Consider the following 27,289-nt stretch of genomic DNA (forward strand, 5'->3'; position numbering starts at 1 on the left):
GTAAAGCAAGGGACTGAGTTACAGAGTCCCCTCCTGAAAGAACTTTATTTAACTTGGATGTACTTCTAAGACTTTAATCCAGCTTGCTCTGCAACTCTACTGCTTTAATAACATCTTTAATTCTTTTCCTATTTCTGTCAGTTTCACCAATAACCACCTCTCAAACATCCGAGGTCCCATTAAGCTCACTTGGCCAAGACACTTTTAAAAAAAAAATCAAGAAAAATAAAGCTAATAAGGAACAAAACTTAAGGCATTTTTTTTTTTATTTCAGCCAAGGAATGATGCATGCTACAGATTAAACTTTACTTTTCCCCACTTGGTTTTTCAAAGAATACCACCATTTCAACCCCCAATGAACATGGCACTTGTTTCTTTCTTCCCCTTCTAATTTATTCCAGATTTTCAAGTGTTTTCTTCAGTAACGATGCTTTCTCCTGCAGCTCAGGTCTGCTGTCTGTCTCCATAGTAGCTAATGACTCGATCAGGAGCACTCTGCACTCAGATGTCAAACTTTCCCACTGTTTAGATTCTGAATAGAAAAAGAAGAAAAGTAGAATCCTTATAGAATGAGCAAACACAAAAACTAAAGCTATTCTTTCTGCTTTTCCTTCATACAACCTATCCCCCAAATAAATGCAATAAATGATAAAAGTCCTGTATGTGATAATCAGTTCGGTGGTTGTCTCAAAACCTAATTATTGACAAGAATTTGAGAGCACGTCAGGGGTTACTGGTGGGCAAAGACAATCTAGGGATGCTGGAGCAAAGCAGAAAGCACACAGTAACTAAAAAGCCATTAACAACACAAAAAAACCTCTTTATAAAATATGCTCAGTAAAAAATAATCTTCAATAGATTTCCCGATTGGGGCACCTGGTTGGCTCAGTGGTTGAGCACCTGCCTTTGGCTCAGGGATCCCGGGGTCCCAGGATCAAGTCCCACATTGGGCTCCCCACAGGGAACCTGCTTCTCCCTTTGCCTGTGTCTCTGCCTCTCTCTCTGTGTCTCTCATGAATGAATAAATAAAATATATTATTTTTTAATTTCCCAATTGCAAAGTCAGTCTGAACAGATGACTTTATTACGATGCTCTTTAAAGCACCAGAGATCTATACACATATTGAAAATTTTAGAAACTCAGAAAGTATACCAGATCCTAAATCTTGTCTATAAGGTTCTGCTACTTTCTACCGATATGGTTTCAAGCAAGTTGTCTTGCTGCTTGGCCTCATTTTCCTCATCTACAATACATTCGTACATATCTGGCTGCGAAAATTCAGTGATGTGACTCGGTGCCTAGCTTTTATTTCAACAAGGAAAAGGAGATAATGAGATGTGTACCGTTACTGAGTCTAAAAGGCCTGCTTCATGGAAGCTTACAAGAGGTCTTTTAATTGCTAAGCAAAGAGAGCAGTAGAAATAGCAAATATACAAGACTCTAGAGAAAACTTTCCATCTTCTCCTAGTCTATCTCTTCAGGAGTAAAGCCAGATCTATGGGCTTTGAATAATTAAAAAACAAGAGAGAGAGAGAGAGAGAAAAGCAGCCTCCTTTGGAATACACTGCTGGAGAAAATGAGAGCAGTTTTCTTTTATCACTAGAAGAAATCTGCTTATTGATAAAAGATTAAAAAAAAAAAAAAAGGAAAACAGGAAAAAAAAAAAAAAACCTAAGATTAAGAAAACTGCTGTCAAATTTGATGACCTGTATAGATAAGCATTAAAAATGTTTTCCCCACTGCACTCTTCACTGTCACTCTTTGCTCACTTGTGTACAGTTAGCTCCACTTGGCCACTGTCAACTACAACCGTAAGTAACCCAGATTAAATCAGGAGTCATGGTGGAAACAAAACTTGATTATTTTAAGATAACTATAGCTTCATAATACATTACAGGTATATAAAATAAAAGAGTATCAAATTTAAACACTTAATAAAATGTAAAGGTTCTAGCTTTGTATATTTCCTCAAAGGTACATATACTAATGTGTATTTCAGAATATATGATTAAAAATAAAAACAGAAAAACATTCCTAGAACATTTGCCATAAAGGATTCTGGCTTTCTGATCCTCCAATAAGAAGAATCAAGAACTCACCTTCAAGTTTTTTAAGCAGTAATTCTATCACAGATAAAGCTTCTGTTCTCACAGATGAGTAGGTCTTATTTTCTAAGAAGAAAATCAAATAGCTCACATTATTTTATATGCCTTACAAACTGAACCTCCAAGATTAAGAGATTAAGCTAGTGTTGCTGCAAGAAAGATATTTAGAAATTACAAATTCAGGGAGAGATAACATCTGTTCTTAAGTAAGCTTCACTTTGCTCATTACGATCAAATATTTAAAATGTGTTATATGTCCATATTTCTTCTTTAAAAATACTGTCACACAAATATACCAACCATCACAACAAATGGCAATATTAAAGAACCCATTTTAAAAGAGAGAAATCAAAGGACACTACCTTTGAGGACACTACCTCAAACATAGAGTTGTCTTCACATGATGCCTAAGAAAGGTCTTTAGGTTTGCATGACTTGCGCATTTTATCAGAGAACATCACACAACCTCGATGGTTAAGGGCAATCAGGGACATGACAAAGCCTAGAGTCTTAGCTGCCGGTTTTTTATTCGAATGAATGCTACTTCCAAGAGATGCAACTGAAACAAGCTTCCCTGGTGTCTATTCTAGTCACAGCATCTAGTTCAGAGTGAAACTGTCTACCAAAAAAATTAATACACAACCATACCTAAGGCAAGGAAAGCACAATATGAGCTTATAACATCCTTTTCATGCTACTAAGTACAGAGGTGCCTAAAGGGATGACAGTGACGTGCCAATAAGACATAGGAGTCAGTTTAAAGGAGCCAAATCTGGAACAATCTGAGCAAAAACTAATTATAAACTGGGGGGAGGGGCACAAATCAGTACTGCTAACAGATAAATAAAGAGGTAAGTAGAGGTGGGATCTTGTTTACAAGAGGATGCCAACTGCCAAGTGGCAGATAGTGAAGAAACTGCCAGAGTTGGAAAATCACACTAGTAAAAATTGGTTCAGGGAAAAACCATCGATGCATGCTAAGTCTAAAGAGGGTATTTTGAAAAAAAAAAAAAAAAAAAAAAAAAGAGGGTATTTTGAAGAGAAGCAGTGTATCTGCATGGTCTTGGGGTAACTGCTCTCTCTGCTGGTTAGACACAGTTTAGAAGAGGAGTGGAGCATCTGGTCTTAAAGAGTCTTCCCACAGACAGCTAATCAGACACAAGGGAGAAAAATAGTAACTATACAATAAAGAAAACTGAGTAGTACCTTAACCAGGTAATCAAAATTAACATCGCCAAGCAGGGCAGATGAACACTATGTGCCTCTTGAGGAGAGAGGACACAGCATCACTTTCAGAGTATCCCAGCTGGGAACTCTAACCTGGATCTAATCATGAGGAAACATCAAACAAACACCAAATGAGAAACATTCTAGTTAAAAACAGGGGGAAGGGCTTTTCTTCAAAATTGTCCATGTCATGTGAGATAAAGGAAGGCTGAGGAAGTGTTCTAGATTCAAGGAAACTAAAAAGACAGGACAGCTAAATTCAATAAATGATCTTGGATGCCTTGCTGAAGGGGAGGGGGAAAAGTCTACAAAAGAACATTGTTGAATCAAACGGAAACCTGAAATATGAATGGTAAAAATCTGATTAAACTCACTGCATCAGTGTTATCCTACCTACAGCTGTTACCTGTACTGTGGTTGTAACAGAGAGGGCACACTGAAGAACCCAGGAGTAAAGGGCGTGACATCAGCAAAATACTGTCAAATGGTTCAAGTAAAAAAGATATGTATACAGAGGTACAAATGATGAAGTAAATGGGACAAAATATTAACAGGTGATTTCGGGTAAAAGATATACAGGTATTATATGTACTATTACTGCAACTTCTCTGTAAGTTTGAAATTATTTCCAAATAAAAGTTAAAAAAATTCTTATCACAAATATATTCCTAATCTAGGGGTTAAAAATCCTAAATTACAGTTCTAGATTAATATACCACAGTGTCAGCCGGCCAGGTGGCTCAGCAGTTTAGCGCCACCTTCAGCCCAGTGTGTAATCCTAGAGACCTGGGATCGAGTCCCACGTTGGGCTCCCTGCATGGAGCCTGCTTCTCCCTCTGCCTTGTCTCTGCCTCTCATGATTAAATAAAGAAAATCTTTTTTTAAAAAAAAAAGGATTAAAAAAAGAATACACACACACACACACACACACACACACATATACATACACCACAGTCTGGGGACATGTCAAGTATATGAAGTAGTTCAGCAGCTGTTCCATAAATCTAGCTCCTAGCACAAGGGAGAGAGTATCTGAAGCTTCACTTCTTGAGGTTTAAAATTAGGACAAGTTCTTAACAATCTCAGTTCACCACACTCACCTAAAGAATATGTGATTGATTTACAAGTTTCAAGAAGAATTTCAGCCAAAGCCTCAGGATCTGCATGTTCTTCTTCCAAAAGCATTAATCTATACAAATCAAAAAGCAAGATACAAATTGGTAGCTATTCAGAAACACTCCAAAACCTGTCTGGCACAAACAATTTCTATCTGCATGCATCACTTTATAATGTCACTTCAGTTTTTCAGTTCTAAGATTTAAAAGAATTCCATTGATCAGCCATAAAATGCTAGGGGGGGAGGGAGGGAGGGATGGCCAAACAGAGGACTGAATTACGAAGAAAATTACCCCTGAAAAAAGGCATTCATTGACTGCAGGACTCCGAGCTGCACTTGCCACGTGCTCAGTTTTAGCCGTTCACACATCAGCTTGCACAGCTCCCGACGGTAACACCCTGGGGAAAACAGACAGAATGGTCCAGAGCGGGACAGCAAGTGTGCAGGAACAAGGGACAGAGCGGGTGAGGGACACAGGAAGGGAGGACAGAGAGAAATTGGAGCAGAAAAGGAAATAGAGACAGAGAAAGGAGAGCGGGAAAAAAATAAAATTACAAATGCCTTTAATTAAAGCCATGAAATCTCAAAAAAACTTCAGCATGACTTTGCACCCAATTCCCAAGTTTCCCTGATGAGGACCATCCCCCACCAACCCCATAAAGGGTCCTACATAACAGTTGATAAATGTTCCTTCTCCAAGGAACTAACACAGAATCTTAATGACACTACCTGTCAGGTACCCCAAGTGATCACCAAAGAAAGCAGAACTCTGGAGGCAGAGAACACAACTCTGGACACTCACAAGCTTCTGCACAGGGCAGGCTTATCATGAGGCAAAACACTTTATTCCAAACATGTTATACCAACTGTACTTGTTATAATCATATAATTAATATTATGCTAACTGATGAAAAGGAGTATAAAACTCAACAAAGTACTCATTCCTTAAATGCTGCAAAATTTAGTAAGGTTCACAAATGTAAAATTGCATGGTGGTAAAAGTCAAGAGTTTTGCACTTATTTCCTAAGAGACTGTAAGTTCTTTTTCTGCTCTAAAGAAACAGAACCCAGAAATTATAGATGTCATGTTACAAGTAAGATATACATAAGAAGCCAATATGGAACAGTTAAACTCTCAAAGGCCATGGCCCGCCCCTCAATGCATATGAGTGGGCATTCCTACACCTTATATGAAAATAAACCACTTTGTGTGTGTGTGTCTGTTGGCGTTTCCATAGAATTCCCTACTTTAACCTTTCTACCTATCAAGAAAAGTCAGGAGTCCTATGGTATCAAATAAAGTGGGCTTCAGCTGTAGTCCTCAACATGATACCAAGAAATAAGACCATTTAACAAATCTCGGTCTTTCAGAAAGTCCTTCCAATACAGAGCAAATACTGGATAACGCTCACACAAAAACCAGCAAGGCTCAGAGACAGCCTTAAGTCTGAGTTTAGACATATCCAATCCCAAAGGACCAGCAATGCTCTGGATAATGTTTGAGAATACAGATGTTCAGCAGGGTACACAGCCAGCACGAGGTGAACTTAGGAGCTGCATCGTCCCGAGTCTAAGGCCCTCAGAACTAACTACAACCTAAATCAATAACCAAGGTTTAGTAGTTATTTACTTCATCCTTTGGAAATATACATTCAATTTAAAAATCTCTCAGAAAGTTTCTTCGTGAAATACAGATTTCACTTGTTTACTGAAGATATGGAAACAAAGGTCTTTAATTTCAAGATAAAAAGAACCCACTCAAACAGATTCCTCACAACAGAGCATTTAGAGTAACAGAATTCTTTTAATGGCCAAACTATCTACATAAAATTTATCATGATTGTTATAGGTTGAACTGTGTCCCCCAAATTCACAGGTCGAAGTCTCAATGCCAGAGTAATCAGAATGTGACTGTACCAAAAGCCAGGCATGGGGTCTTAAAGAGGTCATCAGGGTGGGCCCTAATCCAGTCTGACTGGTGTCCTTCTAAGAAGGGATTAGGTCAGACACTGATAGCCATTTACAAGCCAGAGAGAGAGGTTTCAGGAAGAAGCCAACACTGCCAACACCTTAATCTCAGGCTCCCAGCCTCCAGAACCATGAAAAAAATCATTTCTGTTGCTGAAGCCACCCAGTCAGTGGTGCTCTGTTATAGGAACAGCCCTCACCAATCAGACACAGTAGTCAGAGATCACCTGCTAAGGTAGGAGTGCAATTTACACTGGATTTGTACTACTCATCAGTCAAGCTCTATAAGGAATAGTAATTATAATCTGTCACAAAGAACATCCTCTCCCACTCAGTAACCTATGGTTACAGCACTTCTTCAAATGTAGTTTCTGTGCTTACGTTGGGTCTCCACGTTTCGGGGCCAGGCTTTGCCCAGGCTCTCAAAGGCTCCCAGCAGACACTCCAGCTGCAGCTCCTTTTCCTTCTCATTCTCATCTTCATTTTTGGTTGTCCGAACACCAGTGCTCTCAGGTGAATTCTAGGATGTATTATTAAAGCAAAGGAAAGCAAAATTTATTTTCCCTCTAAATTACCGGTATACTACAAAACAATCACGGTGCCAGAGGAGGAGATGTTAACCAAGAATTAAATGCGAAATTCTCTAGCATGGGTTTTCTGTTTGTAAAAGGAATTTGTTACAGGAATACTATACCTCTCTAATGAATTTGGAAAATCCTTTAAAGGAATCTGTTAGGAAAGGTGACCCCCCTCCCAAAAAATACCATAAGTACACTTATTTTAAGTATAACATAAAAAGTATAACATTTAAGTAGAACATAAAAAGTCTTGCATTAGAATCATGGGATTAAAGATCCAAGAATTTGGTAATCATCTAAATCCAAACTCTTTCTTAATAAGAAAGGAAAATGAGCTGAGAAGTGACTCATCCAACTAGCTGGTGATATCATCAATTTAAAACACAAGTCTCACCAAAAAAAAATAAAAAATAAAATAAAAAAAAAAACCACAAGTCTCCCAAATCCACATACAATCATTATGTAACAGAAATAATTTAAACAGCCTTTTTAGTGAAACAAAACTGCAGATTAGCAGCAATACAAGAAATAAAAGTTATAAAGTATTTCATGTTTCACAAAAAAATAAATGATAAACCACAACCTTCCTTCCCTGACCAAGTGCCTAACCTTTAAAAATGAGGACTTCATTTTCCAAATGAAACCAAAGTCTTTTTGATCAAAGTCCCTCAATATATGGCAGAGACAATTAGCGGTGACACACCAAGCCCCGTGTACTCACTCTAGGATGCCTGGGGTGCCTTCTGCACACGCTTAAAAGGCAAAGCACATCATCACTATATCAGAGACTGTTCATTCGCTCCAGCATTCACTCCCGGAGCTCACTCACAGCCCCCACAGCCTCGAGCTTCCCGGCATGCAGGTTGAAACCCGTGCAATAAACTCCTCTTTTGGCTCTGTTTACAAAAACCACTCACTCTGTCCTCCTGCCACAGAGGGCAAATGGAAGCCTAGAGGATGCCTTCCCTAGCCTCCCACGCAGCAGGGTGTGGCTACCTGGCTGGGGACCCACCAACTAAACAGAAGGGAGAGTGCCACGCAGCTCCAAGAATGTCCAAGAATTCTCCCCGAGAGAGAACAGACGTGCCTACTTGGACCCTTCATCCTTTCTTCACTCTTCTGCCATCACTGCCTGGAAGGCAGTTACACCACAGACCACCGCGACAGTGGCCTGTCGCCTGCACTGCAGGGACGGCGGAGCTAGCAGCTGTGAAGAGCCAGAACCCATAAACTATTACCTGGCAGACAAACGTCTATCTTGTTTGAGGCCACAATATTTTGGGATTTTCTGCTATTTGCAGCCACACTAATCCTAGTAAAATTTGTAAACAGAATACCAGGAAAACCTTCCTACCTTTTCTTTCCTTTTTAATTTTTAGTTCTTAAGTATAAAGGAGACCTGAGAGGATACGGGCAGGTGATCATTACCTTCTTGATGAGAGGTATGACAATGTCAGAAAACTCCTGGAATCTGTCTTCTTTGGTGGCCTTCAAGACATCTGCTGCACAGCTGATTGCTACGATCTTGTACTTAAGATTCTCTTTGCAACACTCCTTCAGAACAGCCTGGAGAATTTCATTTGTGCTGGGTTGATTGGGCACAGGCTTTTCCAGCTCTGCACTACAGGATCCACAAAAACATCAGGACAGTTAATAAAGACTTCAGCTTTCAGGTTCAGTTTAAGAAATGGCATCTTCACTGAAAGAACATTTACCTGCACGCTGTCACCACACAGGCAACGGCTTTCAACAGCTCTTCCTACAGGGTTGAAAGATGAGGGAATGCTGTTAAGAACACGTGTGTCATTTACATTCTATGCACTATGACTACACTACCACAGGAATACTTAATAACCATGATGACAAAAATTAACCAGAGTCATTTTACTATTTAACGAGCACGTCCACAGGGTTTTACTCCAAACCACAAAAGCAGAACAAGTGTCTTCATCTCCATTTCATAAAGCCTAGAGCCCTGACTTGCCCAAGGTCAACAGGTGGACGTGTCATTCACGGAATTCTGATTCCCAGTCCAACACTTCCTCTACAGCACTGTGCTGGCCACTACTGAATATGACATCAAGCAGATCATGATATACTACCATAATCTCACCTTCCCACTGAGTGTTCTCTTATAGTTATCCCACCACCACCTCTGTGTATATAGTGACTAATTCATAGGCTTCAGAAATGGGCACCCTCAGCTCCAAATTTAGACACAGCTAGCCAGCCTTGCTACTCAATTTCACATGTGCCCAACCCTGATCTGTTTATAAGGTCAACAGGGACAAAATGGTGACCAAGTGATAAAGACTTCTCTTAGAAAGCTGAACATGATACATAAAAACCAATCCCCAGCATTACTATTACAATCCCCGTGTATTCAAAAACACATGGGTTACACTGATGAAATAGCATATTTAAGCAGGCAAAGTTTACCCAAAGCTTCCCATTGGCTAGGAAATCTGGTTCACAAAAACAATCCATCTGACATCCCACAAAACCAGATTCTACTTTTTAAAGAAAATGAAAAGATGAAATCATAATCCTTTAAAGGATACCTTAAATTTAACTGGGCATGAATGGTTCCTTTACCTTTCCTGCCCATGTTCTTCCAGCTAGGCCTTGCAGTAATGCGGTCAGTATCATTCCCAGATATGGAGGTACTAGGGAGCTGGTTTGTTTTGCAATTGATGCCATGGCAATTGCACCCTGGGCTTTCATTTTCCAGGACTGAGACTGCAAAGCCTTCTGGGTAATGGCAATCAACTCCTGCAGGTATAATCGAATGCCACCAAAGGAACCTAGGTTATGGAAAGCAAAATTAAAGCAACTTTTAAGTGACAAAAAAAATTAATCAGTTTTTCTTTTCCAAATCTGAAAAAAAAAGTCAGTGACCATCAGCAGTAATTCCCAATGGTTAGATCACACCACTCTCTGAAAGAGAAAGAGAGTAGTGCTGTGATACATCTTTACAGCAGCAGAACTTTACAAACTTGAATATGTCACAGGAGGGTGTCATGGTCGTCATCTGTTTATACATGTGAAGGTAAAGTAGGGAATGAAGAAGCATCACTCTAAAATAATACCCTAAGACAACATAAAATCACCACTCATTCATTCCCAACTCAAGTCAGTAAAGCTCTTCTTTGCTTGGGCAGAGGTTCTGCTCTGTCACATGGGCAGCAATGAGGGAGGAGAGAGAAGAGCTGAGTATCAACCTTGAGAACGCAGCAATTTGGACAGACTTAAAACCAGACAGGACACATGCTGTTAAGGTCCTGGGAAAGTAACTATCGGAGTTTTATAAATGAAAAATAGGAGTAGAAACTCCAGCTGTGGTTGAATTCACAGGCGCTGTTTACTAACCAGGTACGTTTTCTTGCCACACTTCAGTCCATAAGTCACACTCTTCTTTCTCTGACTTCTCCTCATCAGCGATTTCATGCATGCCCAGAAATGCCAAAGGCAGCACTTCTTTGGCATGGTTCTTCAGTACATCAGGGCTGTACCGTCCAATAGCATGGACGGTCAAAGCACAAGAGGTCTTATAGACAGGTTCTAAAAAGGAGCAGAAATACAATAATCTTTATGATACTTACTGTTGTTAGGATAACTGATCTAAACAGATTGCTCAGCTTGCACCACAGTAAAACAAATCAGTAAAATCAATCAAATTCTCCTAGCAAAGCACATAATATCACAGAAGGCAAGAGCTGATTTGTATCATTTTACTATATTGTTAACAACTAAATTAAAAATAATAGAAGGGCGCCTGGGTGGCTCAGTCCAATTCTTGATTTCAGTTCAGGTCATGATCTCAGGGTCATGAGATGGAGCCCCACCCTGCATCCGGTTCCTCACTCAGCATGGAGTCTGCTTCTCTCCCTCTCCCCTATGCCTCCTCCCGCTCACACGCTCTCTCGAGCATGCTCTCTCTCTAAAATAAATAAATCTTGAAGAGAAGAAGAGAAGAGAAGGAAAGAGAAGGGAGGGGAGGGGAGGGGAGGGGAGGGGAGGGGAGGGGAGGGGAGGGGAGGGGAGGGAAGGGAAGGGAAGGGAAGGGAAGGGAAGGGAAGGGAAGGGAAGGGAAGGGAAGGGAAGGGAAGGGAAGGGAAGGGAAGGGAAGGGAAGGGAAGGGAAGGGAAGAGAAATCAGTGAAGCATCTGCCTTTGGCTTGGGTCGTGATCCCAGAGTCCTGGGATCAAGCCCTGCATCGGGCTCCCTGCTCAGAGGGGAGTCTGCTTCTCCTTCTCCTCCCCACTCATGCTCTCTCTCGCTAACTCTGTCTCTCTCTCTCTCTCAAATAAAATAAATAAAATCTTTTTAAAAAATGATAGAAAATAAAAGGGCACCTTCTTTCTCCATGTACCAGCCATTGAGCTTCTGCAGGAGTTTCTCAGTGCTGCTATCCCGCGAGGTCTGAAAACGAAAACAATCCCTATTTATTTCTTTATAGTTATCAAAGTATAATTACTTTATTAAATAAGAAATTCAACTCACCCGAACTAAATGGCCCATGGCAAACGCACAAGATTTCTGAATTACACTGTTCCGATCTGTCAAGCCACTAAGCAAAGCACTCATAAGTTTACCTATCAGAAATAATGAAGAAAAACCCAATACTTGGTTGACCAAATGTTCTTCTCTAGTTCCAGGATCAAAACAAACTTAACTCTGCAATTAATATCTGATTTATTCCACGCTAGTTTAGAACCCTTGTATGTCACATGTGTAATATTCATATCATTTCACCCGATATGAAATTAAACACTAATCTGTGTCTAGAATATTGTGGGGTAAGTTGTAAAAATTAAGAGGTAAGTATATAAAGTTCATTAGCCTTATATGGGAGTCAATCCAAAAAGAGAAAAATACTGAGTAAAGTTAGGTATAAATGGTAAACAAATCCTACAAAATGGCAGATACGTTCACCTCCCTATAACCAGTAAGAATTAATCCGATATTTTTAAAATAGGAACACTTGCTAAACTTGATCATCCCTGCACCTCCTGCATGTGACAAAGAAACAAAGGTAGAAGGGGGAGTTTGAAGGGAGAAAAACCATACGGAAGATCACAAGTGTGTCTGAATGATATTTAATTTTTTTAAAAACCTTGTCACACAAGACATGGCCATACCAAAGTATCACCACACATGATTTTGACAAACTCACCTGAGTAAGGTGTTAGGTCCTGAGGACACTGAGTAGTTAATGACACAATGACACTGGCACAGCCTCCCTACAGGGTTACAAAGGCAAAGGTCTAAATTTGATGGTCACAATGGTCTCTCAAACCCTTTGTCTTATGTGTCAATGATTTAAAGATGAGAAATATATGAAGCCTAACAGTCCCTGCAGGATTCAATCTCGAAAGAGGAAGGTCCTTATTTTAAATTAGCAATGCAAAGATTTTCTTTCAAGGCTTCCAGCAGAAAGATGTGTGCTCTCAGACATGCTACAGGTAAGAAAGAAAACTGAATCTTTTGGGATGGTCACATAGGTCATCTTAGCCATCCTTGTTCTAACATTTCCAATTCTAAAAATTTAATCAAAGGAAATAGCTTCAGATGTGTCCAAAGACATTCATCACAATGCTTTAATATCGAAACAGCTGAAAACCAATCAGATGTCCCTTGATGGACTAAAATAAATGATGCTACAGCCACACAACAGAGTACCCTATAGCCATTAAAAAGGATGGTGTAGCAGACACATACGTGCACAGAAAAGAGACTGGAAGAAAACATTGTGGAATAGAAACAGCAATTACATCTGGGTGCTAAACTTAATGGACAATCTTTAACTTTTTCCTGATCTATAAATGCTAAATTTTAAAATACAAGTATTAATTTTGTCAGGAGAAAAATTAAGAGTTGGCTTTTAAAGTGTGGAGACAGAGTTTGACCCTTGAAAGATCTTGGAGAGGAAGACATTTTTCTAGCCAAATACCCGTTGGCCTCTGTGAAAATGCTAATCACCACCTAAAACCACCGGTTCCTGATACCTACATGAGCATTTCCGTTAATAACTGATTGTGGCGGGGACCCAAAGGGCATGTACGTGGCAACCAGGGACAGAAATGATCCCAGTAAAAAAGTCAGACACTATTTATTGAATAAGTCACAGGTTTTAAGTTATTAGTGCAACCAGAGAAACAAAATGGTTAATGTAAAATATTATTAATTTTAGAGAGAAATATGAATTTCAAACATGATGGCAGTTATATTTTTATGGCCCCAACTAAAGGAGACGCAAATTCCTCTTGTGAAAAATACACTTACTTACCTTAGTTCCAAGACCCACACCACTTCTGATCAATTCACATAATCTAGGAACGAGCTCACCCAGCACCGACACATCAAGATATTGCAGGCACTTTGGGAAAAGAATAAACATAAGGTTAACCTTAGAAAATGATGGAAGTCAATACCACATCATCAATTAAAAGCTGCCATGTCAAGTATGTATGCACTGGATTTGACATGAAAAACTGCTGGTTTCATTTTGCACTGATTTCAACATAAAAACCATCATTTTACTACAAACAGAAAAACCATTCGTCAGTGGTTCAACATTAAAAATAAAACAAAAATTGGGGCACCGGGGTGGCTCAGTTGGTAAGCGCCCGACTTAATTCTTGCTCAGGTTATGATCTCAGGGTCGTGAGACTGAGCCCTGAGTCTGGCTGGCTCTGTGCTCTACATGAAGTCTGCATGTCCCTTCTCCGTCCCCTCTGTACCTCCCCCAGCTCACATGCTCTCAAAAAAATAAAAATCTTTTTTAATTAATAATAAAAATCTTTTTTAAAAAAAATCATGAAAACACTGACTTACTAAAGAAGAAAATACATTATGACTCCCTAAGAAGAAAGGATTTCTCTGGGCCTATTCTTCCCCTTTACTAATCTCTGTTTTTTACACCAGACTAAAGAAGATTAGTCTACCAGAGACTAATCACTACCAGAGATTGGTGTAAAAAAACAGAGATTAAAACTGACCTTCCACGGGCCTGCTCTACCAAACCATCTTAGTAAAGTCAACTTCTTAGTTGAATTTGCTATACTATGTTTTTAAAAAATGCAATGACATCTATTCTATTATTAATGAGCATATCTGTAAGGTGTTTGCTAATCATTCTTATTTAAGATTTCTTTTCCCCTCAATAATCCTTAGACCAAATTTTGGTGACAATCAAGGCACTAAAAAATATCTTCTTGGGGCAGCCCGGGTGGCTCAGCAGGTTAGCGTAGCCTTCAGCCCAGGGTATGATCCTGGAGACCCGGGATCGAGTCCCACATCGGGCTCCCTGCATGGAGCCTGCTCCTCCCTCTGCCTGTGTCTCTGCCTCTTTCTGTGTGTGTGTGTGTGTGTCTTTCATGAATAAATAAATAAAATCTTTAAAAAAAAAATCTCTTGTCCAGCCTTACGATCTGCTTAAGAAAACAATTTCCAATAACTCATGAGTTGTCAGTTACACTCCAGGGTATGCACAGCAGAGCTGGCTCTAGACTTTAGAGACCCCTAGTCCCAGACTCCAGGATGTTTAGAAATTAGAACCTCAGTGCCAAGCAGCTCTTTTCTACAAATCCCTTACTACTTCTTACAACTACAACATTCCAAAATTGCTCAGCTCTCTTTCCCTATTTTTTATGCTGCCTACTCTCACTGAATATCTCCAGCTTACACCTTCCTAGGTCCTCCCAAAGACAATGCTCAGGCAGAGACAACTATGTGAACCTTTCTAAACAGGTAGGCCAAAGGCATATAAATAGATTTATAGAGAAATCTTTTAATACACTGTTCTTCTATGTAACACAAATCTGGACTAATAGATTCTAGTATTTGAAAAATGATTTATTCCATTTAGTAATCTAGAAGAAAACAAGAATTACACTAAGAAAAAAGTGGAGTCCATAGCAGCTTGACTCATCCCTTAAATCTCTATTTCACGTAACTGGCTGTAAAGAGAGAAAAACTGTACCCTAAGATAAGAAAATAAACAAACTTCCTTATTACATTAGGCACTGACCATGTTGATTGTTTCCATCATGGGAGAGGACTTGGCAGCACTGAGTCGAGCACTATCCATCGCAGCCTGAGGACACAAATTCACGTCACTCAGCATCAATTAAGAACCCCCACACACACCCAAAATGGGGCTTTACTTCTAGAAGAAAAATTTTTTAATAATATATAAATAAAGCAAAGTCAAATATAAGTCCAAGTCTAACTTCTTTTGAACTGCATTCAACAATTACCTATAGAGGCAGCACCTCACTGCAGGTGAGAAGTTCAGACAATAGTTAGAAATTAACACAGTATGGTGCTGTCATCGGCCTTCCTGAACCTCATGTTCTCCATCCACTAAATATGGAACAGGCTAAATAAATTTCCATCTAAGGTTTTGAAAAATTATATCTAAGCAATAAAAAAATACACTTATTGCTTTAACTTTGTAAAGAGTCTTCATTATATCTACAAAGGTATGTCAGTCTAACAATGGCGCTAGCAAGAGAGGCAAACTAACCATACATAGTAATGAGCAAAGGCTGGCCTAGAGAAGTGACTAGCTGAAGACTGCAAGTTTGGGCTAGACCTTGTTTCCTAATTCTGAGCACAGGTAAACACTTGTGGGAACCTAGGAAGGACAAGTCCATTGCTGAAAAGGAAAGAATGATGAATAAGAAGAAACAGCAACATGAGAGGCAAAGGGAAAGAGCCAGTTAAGCCAAAGTAAAAACCAAACAGCAAACTGAGAGAAAGCATTGGCAATGTACATGACAGAGGTGTGACAGTCCTAATAAACAGAGACCTACGTAAAAACATCAACAAGTACCAAAAGAGGCATGGAGTAAAACAGACCATTCACACAATGTAAGTGACTAACACAGTACGGTAAGACGATGGGCAGCACTAGTACCAGGAAGGTGCAAATCAGAACAATGAGATTCCTGCTTATCAGACTGATGCTATTCAACGCTGGCAAAGGGGTGGAGGAAACAGAAGAGGCACAACCCTTGATGGTGCATAATCTAACAAAAATCTGAAACTACCTCACTGTAGAATACTATTAAAAGGAATGGAACAGCTCTACCTACAGATATGATATACTGTTAATAACAAAAAGCAAATTGCAGAACATTCACAGTCTATTTTTAAACCAGTGTGTATGTTTGGGTTTGTAGCCTAGGACTACACAGGAGTTTCAAAACAGACCTAGAAGACTGCTGATGGTGGGTACCTTCCAGAAATGATACCACACCAGTAGCGGAGAGGTGACTCCTAAGGTATTACTTTCTATCCTTCTGCATTATTTTTTCACAGTAAATGTTTCATCTACAATTTTTTAAAAGAACTTTGATCAGCTGAGGCAACTACAGTATATATGAAAAGCAGAATAATTCTGGACTCTGCTAAAGTCTAGATACAAATCCTCTTTACTTGTAGAGCAGGAGTGGTCTACTTTGAAAGCGTAAAACCAACCCCTAAAAAAATAAACAAATATGTACAAAAAACTGGAAATGCATTTTTGGAATGGAAGTGTTAGTTTTTATCCAATTCACAAAACAGGATGCAAACCTTCCTCATGCTCCCTCCTACCCCTAGAAAAATACACTTCACGTAGTCATGGGAGCCAAGTTATTTCAAGCATGGTGAAACTATCATTCGAGTCATGGCGTTTGTCTGAGGACACTGGAAAGCTTGTTCCGATGGAACCCAGTACCTTAGCAAGGCTTTTCCTCTTTGATACTCACCAAGATGTCTGTGCTACCAACTCACCTTTTCTTGGTCTGTAGCCCGAAGACTCAAATAATTGAGAACCTGGGGTTCCAGTACACTTAGGGATTCCAACAGAGCTGGGATGAGTTTTGGTGCATGTGGTTTCAGCATGGCTCCTGCACTTTTGCTAATCTTCACAAGGGTGTTAATGCTACAGACACAGAGAACACAACTCCTAAGTCCTTTTGACAAAAGCTAGAAGCTCTACAAATCTAATCATGAGGACCTTTTGTAGTTTATTGTATTAGGAATACATTCACATGCATGCAATGTCTGGTCTTAGCGCTATTTTTTTCTTTACTTTGTATTATAGAAATTTTTGAGCATATGTGAAAGAAGAGAAAATCACAAATTAAATTCTATATATTCTCTACTCAGTTCAGCTATTTGCAACTTTTGACCAATTTTGTTTCATTTTATCTCCTCCATACATACAAGGACACTTCCCCCCTACACATCACATTATCTTGAAGTATCCCCTAACTAAACTTCAGTATATGCCACTAAGAGGTGAGAATTCTTTACTATAATCAAAATACCACTTTTATGCCTAGAAAATACTAATTTTTTTCATATAATCTGATATTCAAAATTCCTTGTTTCACAAATGTCTTCAAGAGTTGATTTGTTGGGGGTGCCTGGGTGGCTCAGTCAGTTAAGTGTCCAACTCTTAATTTTGGCTCAGGTCATGATATCTCGGGGTTGTGAAATTGAGCCCTGCATCAGGTTCCTCATTGGGCTTGAAGCTCACTTAAGATTCTCTCTCTCCCTCTCCATCTGCTCCCCCCTCAAAGAAAAAAATAATAATACGTTGGTTTGTTAGAATCGGATCCAGAATCCACCTACATATCACACATTGCAATTTACTGCATTTCTTAAATCCTTTTTAACAATGTCATCCCTCTTCTTTTTTCTCATAATTTATTTGTCCTCACTAACTATTCCAATGGTGTCATTTAACATGTTCCTCTATCTCTTATACAGAACTTCAGGCTAAATCAGATTCAGGTTCAATTTTTTTTTTTAACATGAATTTTTTCTAGGTGGTGGTGTATATCATCACATTAGGATGCATGTAATGTTTGCTTATTCGTTTTTGTGCTATTAAGAATGATTAGTGAATTCAAGTTTGGTTGGCTTGACCATCCGTTTAAAGTTTCCCAACAACCTTTGAGCAGTGGATTTAGAAGCCACTAATGATCTTTACTTAATATTATTTTATGAAGAACAGCAAATCAGTAATATCCTTTTTATTATTCCTTTGCCTTTGTTATGTGAATTCTTAAAAAAAAAAAAAAAAAAAAAACCAAGGTGGCCCAGGTGGCTCAGTGGTTTAGCGCTGCCTTCATCCCAGGGCCTGATCCTGGAGACTCGGGATTGAGTCCCACATTGGGCTCCCTACATGGAGCCTGCTTCTCCCTCTGCCTGTGTCTCTGCCTCTGTGTGTGTGTGTGTGTGTGTGTGTGTCTCATGAATAAATAAATAAAATCCTTAAAAAAAATAAAAGTAAATTTAAAAATAAAAAATAAGAAAAAACAAAACAAAAACAACTTTTGGGGCACCTGGGTGACTCAGTCAATTGAGTAGCCAGCTCTTGGTTTCAGCTCAGTCATGATCTCAGGGTCCTGCGAACCAGCTCTGGACTCTGTATGAGTGGGGAGTCTGTTTTAGGATTCTCTCTTCTTCTGCCCCTCTCCCTGCTTGTAAGCTCTCTCCCTAAAATTAATTAATTTAAACAAAACACCTTTCCTCATCAACTATTAGTAGTAGTATGAAATAGTTACTATTAGTATGAAATACTGGTGGTACTACTAATTGACCTAATTTTAAGAGTGAAATAAAATGATGGATAAAATTCCTAGCTAGGACTCTAGTTTAAAAACAAACAAAAAATATAAACTAGAATCCCTCACTGTTGAATTTTACAAAATAGCCATATATGCCTAAACATGTAAGTGTATTTTTTTAATATTCCATTGTTGCAGGTGGTACGGTTTATTTTAAACTTAGTAACTGGTGAAATATTACTAAATGATAAAACTAATAATAAACCTCCCAAAGACCTGTGGCATAACAGAAAGATGTGCTTGCTGGGGGCAGAGGCTGATGGCACCACAACAACACACCTTACACAAAGTCAAGGCCGAACAGCAGGATGCGGTCCAAAGCAACGTCCCCATGATACTGTTTCTGTGAAAATGTTCTGCCTCAGAGCTTTTCACCAAATGCTCCTGAGTCACTTCAATGGATTCCCCTCAACTCATTCTCTCCATATTTCCAAGAATCTAACACTCAGAGAAACACCATTTCTGCTGAATGGCTAGGAACTAAGGAAATCCATTCATTTTATCAGCTGATTCAAACCTGAGAGCTCGAACTTCTGTGACAGGACTCATCATTCCTTTGTCCAAAAGGCAAGGTAGAAGGACAGCAATGGTTCTCTGGCCAGCTGCTCCTTTGGCAGGGTCACACATTTTCACACAAACCTGACATACACAGAGCATGGAAATTAGTAAAACTGACCTCTTCTTATCCAATAAAGCATTCATCAAACACAATACTTTCTACTTCCCACAGCCATAGAAAAGAATAAGTAAATCAACTTTCTATGACACTTCAGGGAAAAACAGAAAAAGCGTTCTCTGCCAATACCAGGGAATTGGATAATGCCTTCTACTATCTACAGTTCGGTCTTCTCATTTGTAAGACACGAAACGGTTGAAAATAAAGTGAGAAAATGTGTAATAAAGCACTCTGCAGAAGGATTAAGGTATTATCACCATCATTAACTTTGGGTGGCAGCATAACACAGTGATTAGGAACACAAATCAAGAATAAGAAACACCTGGATTTAAAATCTGTTTTTACTACTTACTAATGATGTAATCTATGGCATGTCATATAGTTAGAATGTAGAAGTCCCTGAAATACCACAAAATCAAGTTCAAGTAAAAAACTAGTTGTAAAAAGCTTGCCAACCCCATCTGCAAGGCAGATGAACACAAAACCACAGCAATAGTAAGAGGTGAGGTAGATGTGGCTTGAACTAAATGAGTAATGTGTTCTTCAGGGTCAAGTGAAAGTCATACTTTATGCAAAGGCCCAAAGAAGCTGACCATATAAAGAGACCAGACACGTACTATGCTAAAAATACTAGTATTCTAGCATAATGGCACCCAATTCCCCATTCACTGTATGAACACTGAACCATAACATGAAACCCATTACTTCATGTTGCTGCAACTCAATGTCTATTTATATGAGAAAAAATAAGTCATTGCTGTCCTGATCACAGGACAAAACCCTGCCCCACTTCACTCCCAATATAAGATAAGAGTTTTCACCTTGCTCAGAGTTTTCAGAGCTAGTTCTGCAGCCTTCCGTACAGATTCCTAAAAATGAGGAAAGTATGGCATGATACCGATTACTTTTATTCCCATCCACCCCTCAATGTACATTTAAATGCCTCTGACTCTACACAGTTTAGTGAAAAAAAAATCCTACTTTCCATACCAGGTAAAAAAAATAGTGTTTTATTAGGTTCCCTGCCCATCAAGGAACATTTTATAATGGCAAATATTTTTTTAGATATGACCTATTTTGACCTTACGAAAATATGGCTATCAAGTATAATAGCTTAGAGTGGGTGGAATAGTTGGTTAAGTGTCCAACTCTTAGTTTTGGTTCAAGTCATGATCTCACAGTTCTGAGATCGAGCCCCACTTGGGGCTCTGAGCTCAGCACAGTATGCTTGGGACCCCTGCTCCCTCCCCCATGCCCCTCCTTTTCCTTTTCTCTAAAAAACTAAATCTTAAAAAAAAATTTAAAAAGCAATACAGTTTAGAAACGAAATGTATTATAAATGTAAACATATAAATATCTCTGTGAAGATTCCAAAAGACTTTTAAAACTTTCTAATAGGGATCCCTGGGTGGCGCAGCGGTTTGGCGCCTGCCTTTGGCCCAGGGCGCAATCCTGGAGACCCGGGATCGAATCCCACATCGGGCTCCCGGTGCATGGAGCCTGCTTCTCCCTCTGCCTGTGTCTCTGCGTCTCTCTCTCTCTCTCTGTGACTATCATAAATAAATAAAAATTAAAAAAATAAAAAATAAAAAAAAAAAAATAAAACTTTCTAATAAAGAAAAAAAAAGTAAAATTAAAGTGCCTAATTCTGATGGTGAGATATCAAAATATCTAAAATTTAGATTGCCCAGGGGAAAAAAAAAATCAAAAGACTTGGTCCCATTATTTGGGAATAACTGATCCAATTCATAAAACTCATCAGATAGAAGTTGTCTGGATCATTTCCAAACTGTTATCTGTCCTAATCAATAGCATCATGAAATCGCTAGTGAAAGAAAGGCTGTAGCGACCTTTAAGAAAAAGTGAATTCAGTTTAGATCTAAGGATACCCAACCTCACGAACACATCAAGAATGAAACTTTAGGAGAAAACTGTAGTCTCTTAAAATTGTCTAGAGAGTGAATTTTGAAACACCTCACATACATATTTCAACAATCCCAGTTAAAGTTATTCTATGAATGAAGGCAGACTTATGTCTATAATACCTTGATATCATCTTGTACCCGAAAAAGAGTTTCCCAAATTTCTGGAAGTTTATCAATGATGTCATCTAGGGGTCTTCCTCTCAATAAATCATTCAGTGCTAAACAGCTGAAAAATAAACAATTTGATTTTCAAGTTTATGATCAAGAAAGCTCAATCTTCTACTATGAAATATTCACACCAAATAAGAATATGGATTCTGCCTACATTTCCAGTTCTTGGCACCTCACTCCTGGAGAGCAACGCCCATTTTCTCCTTGGTGCCTTAAATGCACCACAGGTATATAGCATTTACACTCATCAAATGTCTGTGACCCACAACTCTAACACGGCCTCTCAGAGAATACATCATTTTTTATTTACTGGTGTACCCGCACATAGCACACTGACAAGTATGTAACAGGCAATGAAAAAACTACATATAAATATAGAAAAAAATGATACCCTACAAAGTCATGACAGTATCTATCTTGATGTCTACTAACTTAACAAGTGATCTTTTATGTCATATAAATTAAGACAATTTACATTAACCACTGCCTAGAGTTGTTTTTTTTTTTTTAGAATCTTAAAGATAACTGTCTAACCCAACTAAAAATATATTTTTTAGTAACGCTAATTTATTTCTTTTGCATAAAGTATAAAGCTTGGAAACTTGAAAAAAAAAAAAAAAACCAGTTGCATTTGATTAGTCTTGTATTTCCAAAAACAGTACCTGGATTCTCGAACTCGCCACATATTGCTGGTAAGGTTCTTAACCAAATCTTGAAGAATTTCCTTCAAATATTTATCCACCTAATGAAAGAAAAGGATAACATTTAAAATGTGAGATTTGGGGGTGCCTGGGTGGCTCAGTTGGTTAGGTGTCTGTCTTCAGCTCAGGTCATAACCTCAGGACCACGGGGAGCCTGCTTCTCCCTTTGCCACTCCCCTCACTTGTGTGCTCTTTTGCTCTCTCAAATAAATAAATAATTTTTTTTTAAATGTATCAGCAGTCAAGTTATTAATCTCTCAACTTTACTGACCATGTCTCTGTAGGTAATAGACTAAGCATCTCTAGACATCTTAGCCCACAAGTCTCTTCACACTCTGCTTGCTGACAGCTGCCAAAAAGATCATTCTAAAATGCAAACTGTATTCTCTTGTCTTCCTCAGTACATGAGAATAAAATCCAACCACCCAACATAGATAAAAAAAACCCGTTGTGATTGATCTAGCTCCAAAGTTATTATGTACGTTCTCGCCTTTATGCCTTCATATATACTACCTCTCCCTATAATCCCCTTCCATCTCTTGCTTGCCTGGCTAATTCCTACTTGTCCTTCAAGATTCAAATCAGCCATCACCTCTGCAGAGAAGACTGGCCTACTCTCCCCTGTGTTCCCACAGCACCTTCTTAAGCATGTCATACAGAATGTACATAACCACTCTGCTCCATCACACTGAGACCTCAACCAAGGACAGGGATAGCATTTCACTTATCTTCACATCCCTGGTAACATGCAGTGTCTGGCACATCAAGAAGTATTACGACTGTTCAGAATGAAAGAGGATTGAATCTTTTAAGCCTGTTTCGTTTGAATACACATTTAACAATTTGGTAACAACAAATACCTTATGGTAGGCTCAGTTTTTACACTGATCTTGCGGCGCCTGGGTGATTAAGTTGGTTAAGCATCTGACTTTGGCTCTGGTCATGATCTCAGGGTCTTGGGATCGAGCCTCATCCAGCTCTGCACTCAACAGGGAGTCTGCTTCCCTCCCTCTCCTTACCCCTTACTATGCCTGCTTGTGACTTCTCACTCTCTCTCTTATAAATAAATAAAATCTTAAAAAAAAAAAAAAAAAAAACTTAAGGCTTTTCCACTTTTACTCTTGTAAGTAGGAAAAGTTTTGTGATCTTCACTTATATGGAAGAAAACCAAGACAGGAAAGTAAATAACCCACCTAAGATTTATCAATAGTGATCTCATCCATACCATCTCATCTCTCTAGTGAGACAGACTGATCTCATCTATCACCTTTCACTCATAAGGAGATGATACATCTCGAGAGCGTCGGCCTGTGCACTGGACTCAATCTGTAAAGCCAACTGGCCTATTAGATCTTGACTGACCCAGTGGTACCAAATACTCTCCTCCTAGAGCCTTCAAAGCTCAATTCTCAAATGCCTATCACCAGAACAGGAGCATACTCAACCTGACACCAAACTGAAGAAGTGGAAAAGGCCACATTATGGAGAGACTGCAAAGATAAGGTAAGGATCAATTTACTTAAAGTGAACTATGAAGCCACTAAAGGATTTTAACCCAAAATGGCACAATCCAATTTTTTTTTTAAATCACTCTTACTACTGATTAAATGAAGTAAGGCAAAGAGAAGAGAAAGATGACACACTGTTCACCAGGAAAGAATTACAGAAAGAAGCGAGTAGGTTCAAGAGATATTCTGGAAACAGAATCAACAGAATTTGCTACTAGATTCAATGGAAAGTAGGGACACAACAAACAAAATTCAAGATGACACCAAGTTTCCTGGCATGGGTAAATGGACAAACGCTGAGAAGAGAAGGGAAAGGCTGTTTTTTTTTTAAGTCCTGTCCTGGACATGTTAAGTCTAATTAAGTCTAAGGCATTGTGAAACAACACCCAAGGGACGATATCAAGCAGGCAGGTGGGTGTGCAAGTTAGGAACAAAAGTCATGTCTGAGCCAAAAGCATAAGAATGGAACCATCACAATTAAGATGACATTTATACCCACTGGAATGGATGAGCTCAAAAGATAACACTGAGACAATAAAAGGTACTCAGAGGCAAGCCCTGAGAAATCCTAATACCTCAAAGTGGAATCAAGTATGAGAAGCAGCCAGATAAGAGAAAACCACATATGGTAATTGCCTGTTTCCTTGACTGTCTCAACAAAGTGATCTCCTTGAAGGCAGAACTATAACCTGGTCTCCACGGTCTTGATGGTAACCTATCGACTCAGTGTTCCAATTGTGTGAATACACTGCCACTTCCTTAGCCAGCCATCCCATGGACATTTAGATTATTTCTATTTTTGAGATTTTAATAAATGTTGCCACAAGCATCTTTGACATCTTAAAAGAAGGGAGAAAGCAAAGAATGAAAGCAAGCTTGTTTGTTTAAACAAGTAAGTATACAAAGTAAAAAGGACGATGAGCACTGGGTTTAAATCCCATGTGTAATTTTGGACAAGGGTTCACAGATACTCACCGTTGATTTGTCAGTGACCAATGCATTCCAAATACTTGTCATGGCCTGTCGAATCCCCAGGTTAGGATCAAACTGATAACGATAAAGACGAGGAACTAGCTGAGGCAGAAAAGGAGCCAGCTGTTCTCCAGCTCTGGTGGCAATCACATTAAAACCAAAAGCAGCACCCTAAAAAGGTAAGAAGATAAGTGACTCAGATACATCTACTGTGTTAAAATGTTAACATATTAAATATATGAAGATCACAAAGTTCTCTCTCCCAAACTTGTCCCTGAATAGAATCTGATATATTAGGTGTCCCAGCTTTACCATATAGTTTGATTTGAGTCTGGCTCTCTCTAATCCCAGGCTTCTGAAAACACACTGCGTTATCAGTTAGTTGCCACTCTCTGCCAAAGCAGCAGGCTTGATTTCAGAAGTAAAAAATAAAAACCGGGATCTCTGGGTGGCTTGGCGGTTTAGGGCCTGCCTTTGGCCCAGGGCATGATCCTGGAGACCAGGGATCGAGTCCCACGTCGGGCTCCCTGCGTGGAGCCTGCTTCTCCCTCTGCCTGTGTCTCTGCCTCTCTTTCTGAGTCTCTCATGAATAAATAAGTAAAATCTTTAAAAAAAATAAAAAATAAAAACCATCCAACTTACCTTCCTAGAGTTCCACATTGCATGATGGTTGGCTAAATTCATAAATTTATATACCAGATCTGGCTGACTAAGATCACTTGCCAGAGAACAGAGCTCCTTGTAAGTAGAGAGGCCTTGGCTTGGAAACAAACAAAAAAGCATACAATTATTATTTCTTTGCCCCCAGCCTAGTGAAAGTTACATCATCAATATTACCAGAACATTTTAAAATTATGTTTGCAATCTTATCACCACAGAGGAAAAGAATGAGGTTGAGAGGAATATAAAAAGTCACCTAGTTCAATTATGGACAATGCCAAGTAAATGATCCAGAGGCCTCTGTGATTCTCATGAAGATGGAACCCTCACCATCTGGGAAGCAGCTCAGTAATTCATTACATTGTACATTAATTTCTCTCAGAATTAGGAGATCCCTTAAAGAAAATTCTTTTATTTTCTTTCTCTTTCTTTTTTTTTTTTAAGTAAAGGGATAGAGGTTTATTTAGTAAAGATACAGAGAAAGCTCTTGGATATGAGAGGGGTCCCGACAGGGTTGCTCCCTTAAAGAAAATTCTAAGTCTTTTCTAAGTGACAGCACCCTGATTGTTTTTTAAGTTTTTATTTTAATTCCAGTTAGTTAACACAGTGTTATATTAGCTTCAGGTGTACAATACCATGATTCAACACTTCCATAAATCACACTCTGCACATCACAAGTGCCCTCCTTGATCCCCATCACTTATTTCACCCATTTCCCCCCCTCCGCCTCCTCTCTGGTAACCATCAATCTGTTCTCTATAGTTAAGGGTCTGTTTCTTGGTTTTCTTCTCTATTTTCCCCCATGATCATTTGTTTTGTTACTTAAATTCCACGTTAGTGAAATTATACAGAATTTGTCTCTGACTTATTTCACTTAGCATTATGCTCTACCTCCATTCATGTCATTGGAAATGGCAAAATTTCACTTTTATGATGGCTGAGTAATACTCCATTGAGTGTGTGTGTGTGTGTGTGTATCACTACTTCTTTATCCATTCATCTTATCTCAATGGACATTTGGGTTGCTTTCATATCTTGACTATAGAAACTAAGGCTACTATAAACAAAAAGGTGCATGTATCCCTTTGAATTAGTATTTTTGTATTCCTTGGGTTAATACCCATAGTGTGATTACTTGATCATAGGGTAGTTTTATTTTTAACTTTTTTAGGAACCCCTATTCTGTTTTTCACAGTGATTGCATGAGATTGCATTCCCACTGACAGTATAAGAGGGGTTCTTTTTCTCCACATCCTTGCCAGCATCTGTTGTTTGTGTTGTTGATTTTAGCCATTCTGATGGGTGTGAGATGATATCTCATTATAGTTTTGATTTGCATTTCCCTGATGGTGAATGATGTTGAGCATCTTTTCAGATGTCTGTTGGCCATCTATATGTCTTCTTTGGAGAAATGTCTGTTCATGTCTTCTGCCCATCTCTTGACTGGATTATTTGTTCTTTGGGTGTTGAGTTTGATAAATTCTTTATATATGTTAGATACTAACCCTTGATCAGATATGTGATTTGCAAATATCTTCTCCCACTCTGTCAGGTGCCTTTTAGTTTTGCTGTTTCCTTTACTATGCAATAACATTTTATTTTTGATGTAGTACCAATAGTTTATTTTTGGTTTTATTTCCCTTGCCTTAGGAGACAAATCTAGAAAGAAGTTGCTTTGGCCAATGTCAAGGAGCTTACTACCTATGCTCTCTTCCAGGATTTTTATGGTTTCAGGTCTCACATTTAGGTCTTTACTCCATTTTGACTTTATTTCTGTGTATGGTTTAAGAAAGTGGCCCAGTTTTTTTCTTTTACATGTAGCTTTCCAGTTTTCCTAATACCATTTGTTGAAGAGACTGTCTTTTTCCTATTGGATATTCTTTCCTGCTTTGTCAAAGATTAATTGACCATATAATTTCTGGACTTTCTATTCTGTTCCACTGATATATGTGTTTATTTTTGTGTCAGTACCACACTGGTTGATTACTACAACTTTGTAATATAGCTTGGAGTCTAGAATTGTGATCCCTCCAGCTTTGCTTTTCTTTTT

General features: G+C 38.9%; 1 protein-coding gene across 1 annotated transcript in view; it reads right to left on the bottom strand.

The window, feature by feature from the left end:
• Positions 1-232: 232 nt before the first annotated feature.
• ECPAS (Ecm29 proteasome adaptor and scaffold) overlaps positions 233-27,289 on the bottom strand; it is a 98,128-nt gene continuing 71,071 nt past the window's right edge. The window contains 21 exon segments of the mRNA XM_077912888.1: positions 233-532; positions 2,101-2,172; positions 4,434-4,522; positions 4,743-4,848; positions 6,800-6,938; positions 8,425-8,617; positions 8,712-8,755; positions 9,592-9,800; positions 10,366-10,557; positions 11,352-11,418; positions 11,500-11,591; positions 12,173-12,239; positions 13,286-13,375; positions 15,029-15,094; positions 16,780-16,930; positions 19,144-19,265; positions 20,124-20,171; positions 21,348-21,453; positions 22,061-22,140; positions 24,583-24,750; positions 25,222-25,339. Of these exon segments, the coding sequence (XP_077769014.1) occupies positions 393-532; positions 2,101-2,172; positions 4,434-4,522; positions 4,743-4,848; positions 6,800-6,938; positions 8,425-8,617; positions 8,712-8,755; positions 9,592-9,800; positions 10,366-10,557; positions 11,352-11,418; positions 11,500-11,591; positions 12,173-12,239; positions 13,286-13,375; positions 15,029-15,094; positions 16,780-16,930; positions 19,144-19,265; positions 20,124-20,171; positions 21,348-21,453; positions 22,061-22,140; positions 24,583-24,750; positions 25,222-25,339 (2,359 nt within the window). The 3' untranslated portion in view covers positions 233-392.

This window comes from Canis aureus, chromosome 10, assembly GCF_053574225.1.
Source record: "Canis aureus isolate CA01 chromosome 10, VMU_Caureus_v.1.0, whole genome shotgun sequence".
NCBI lineage: Eukaryota > Metazoa > Chordata > Mammalia > Carnivora > Canidae > Canis > Canis aureus.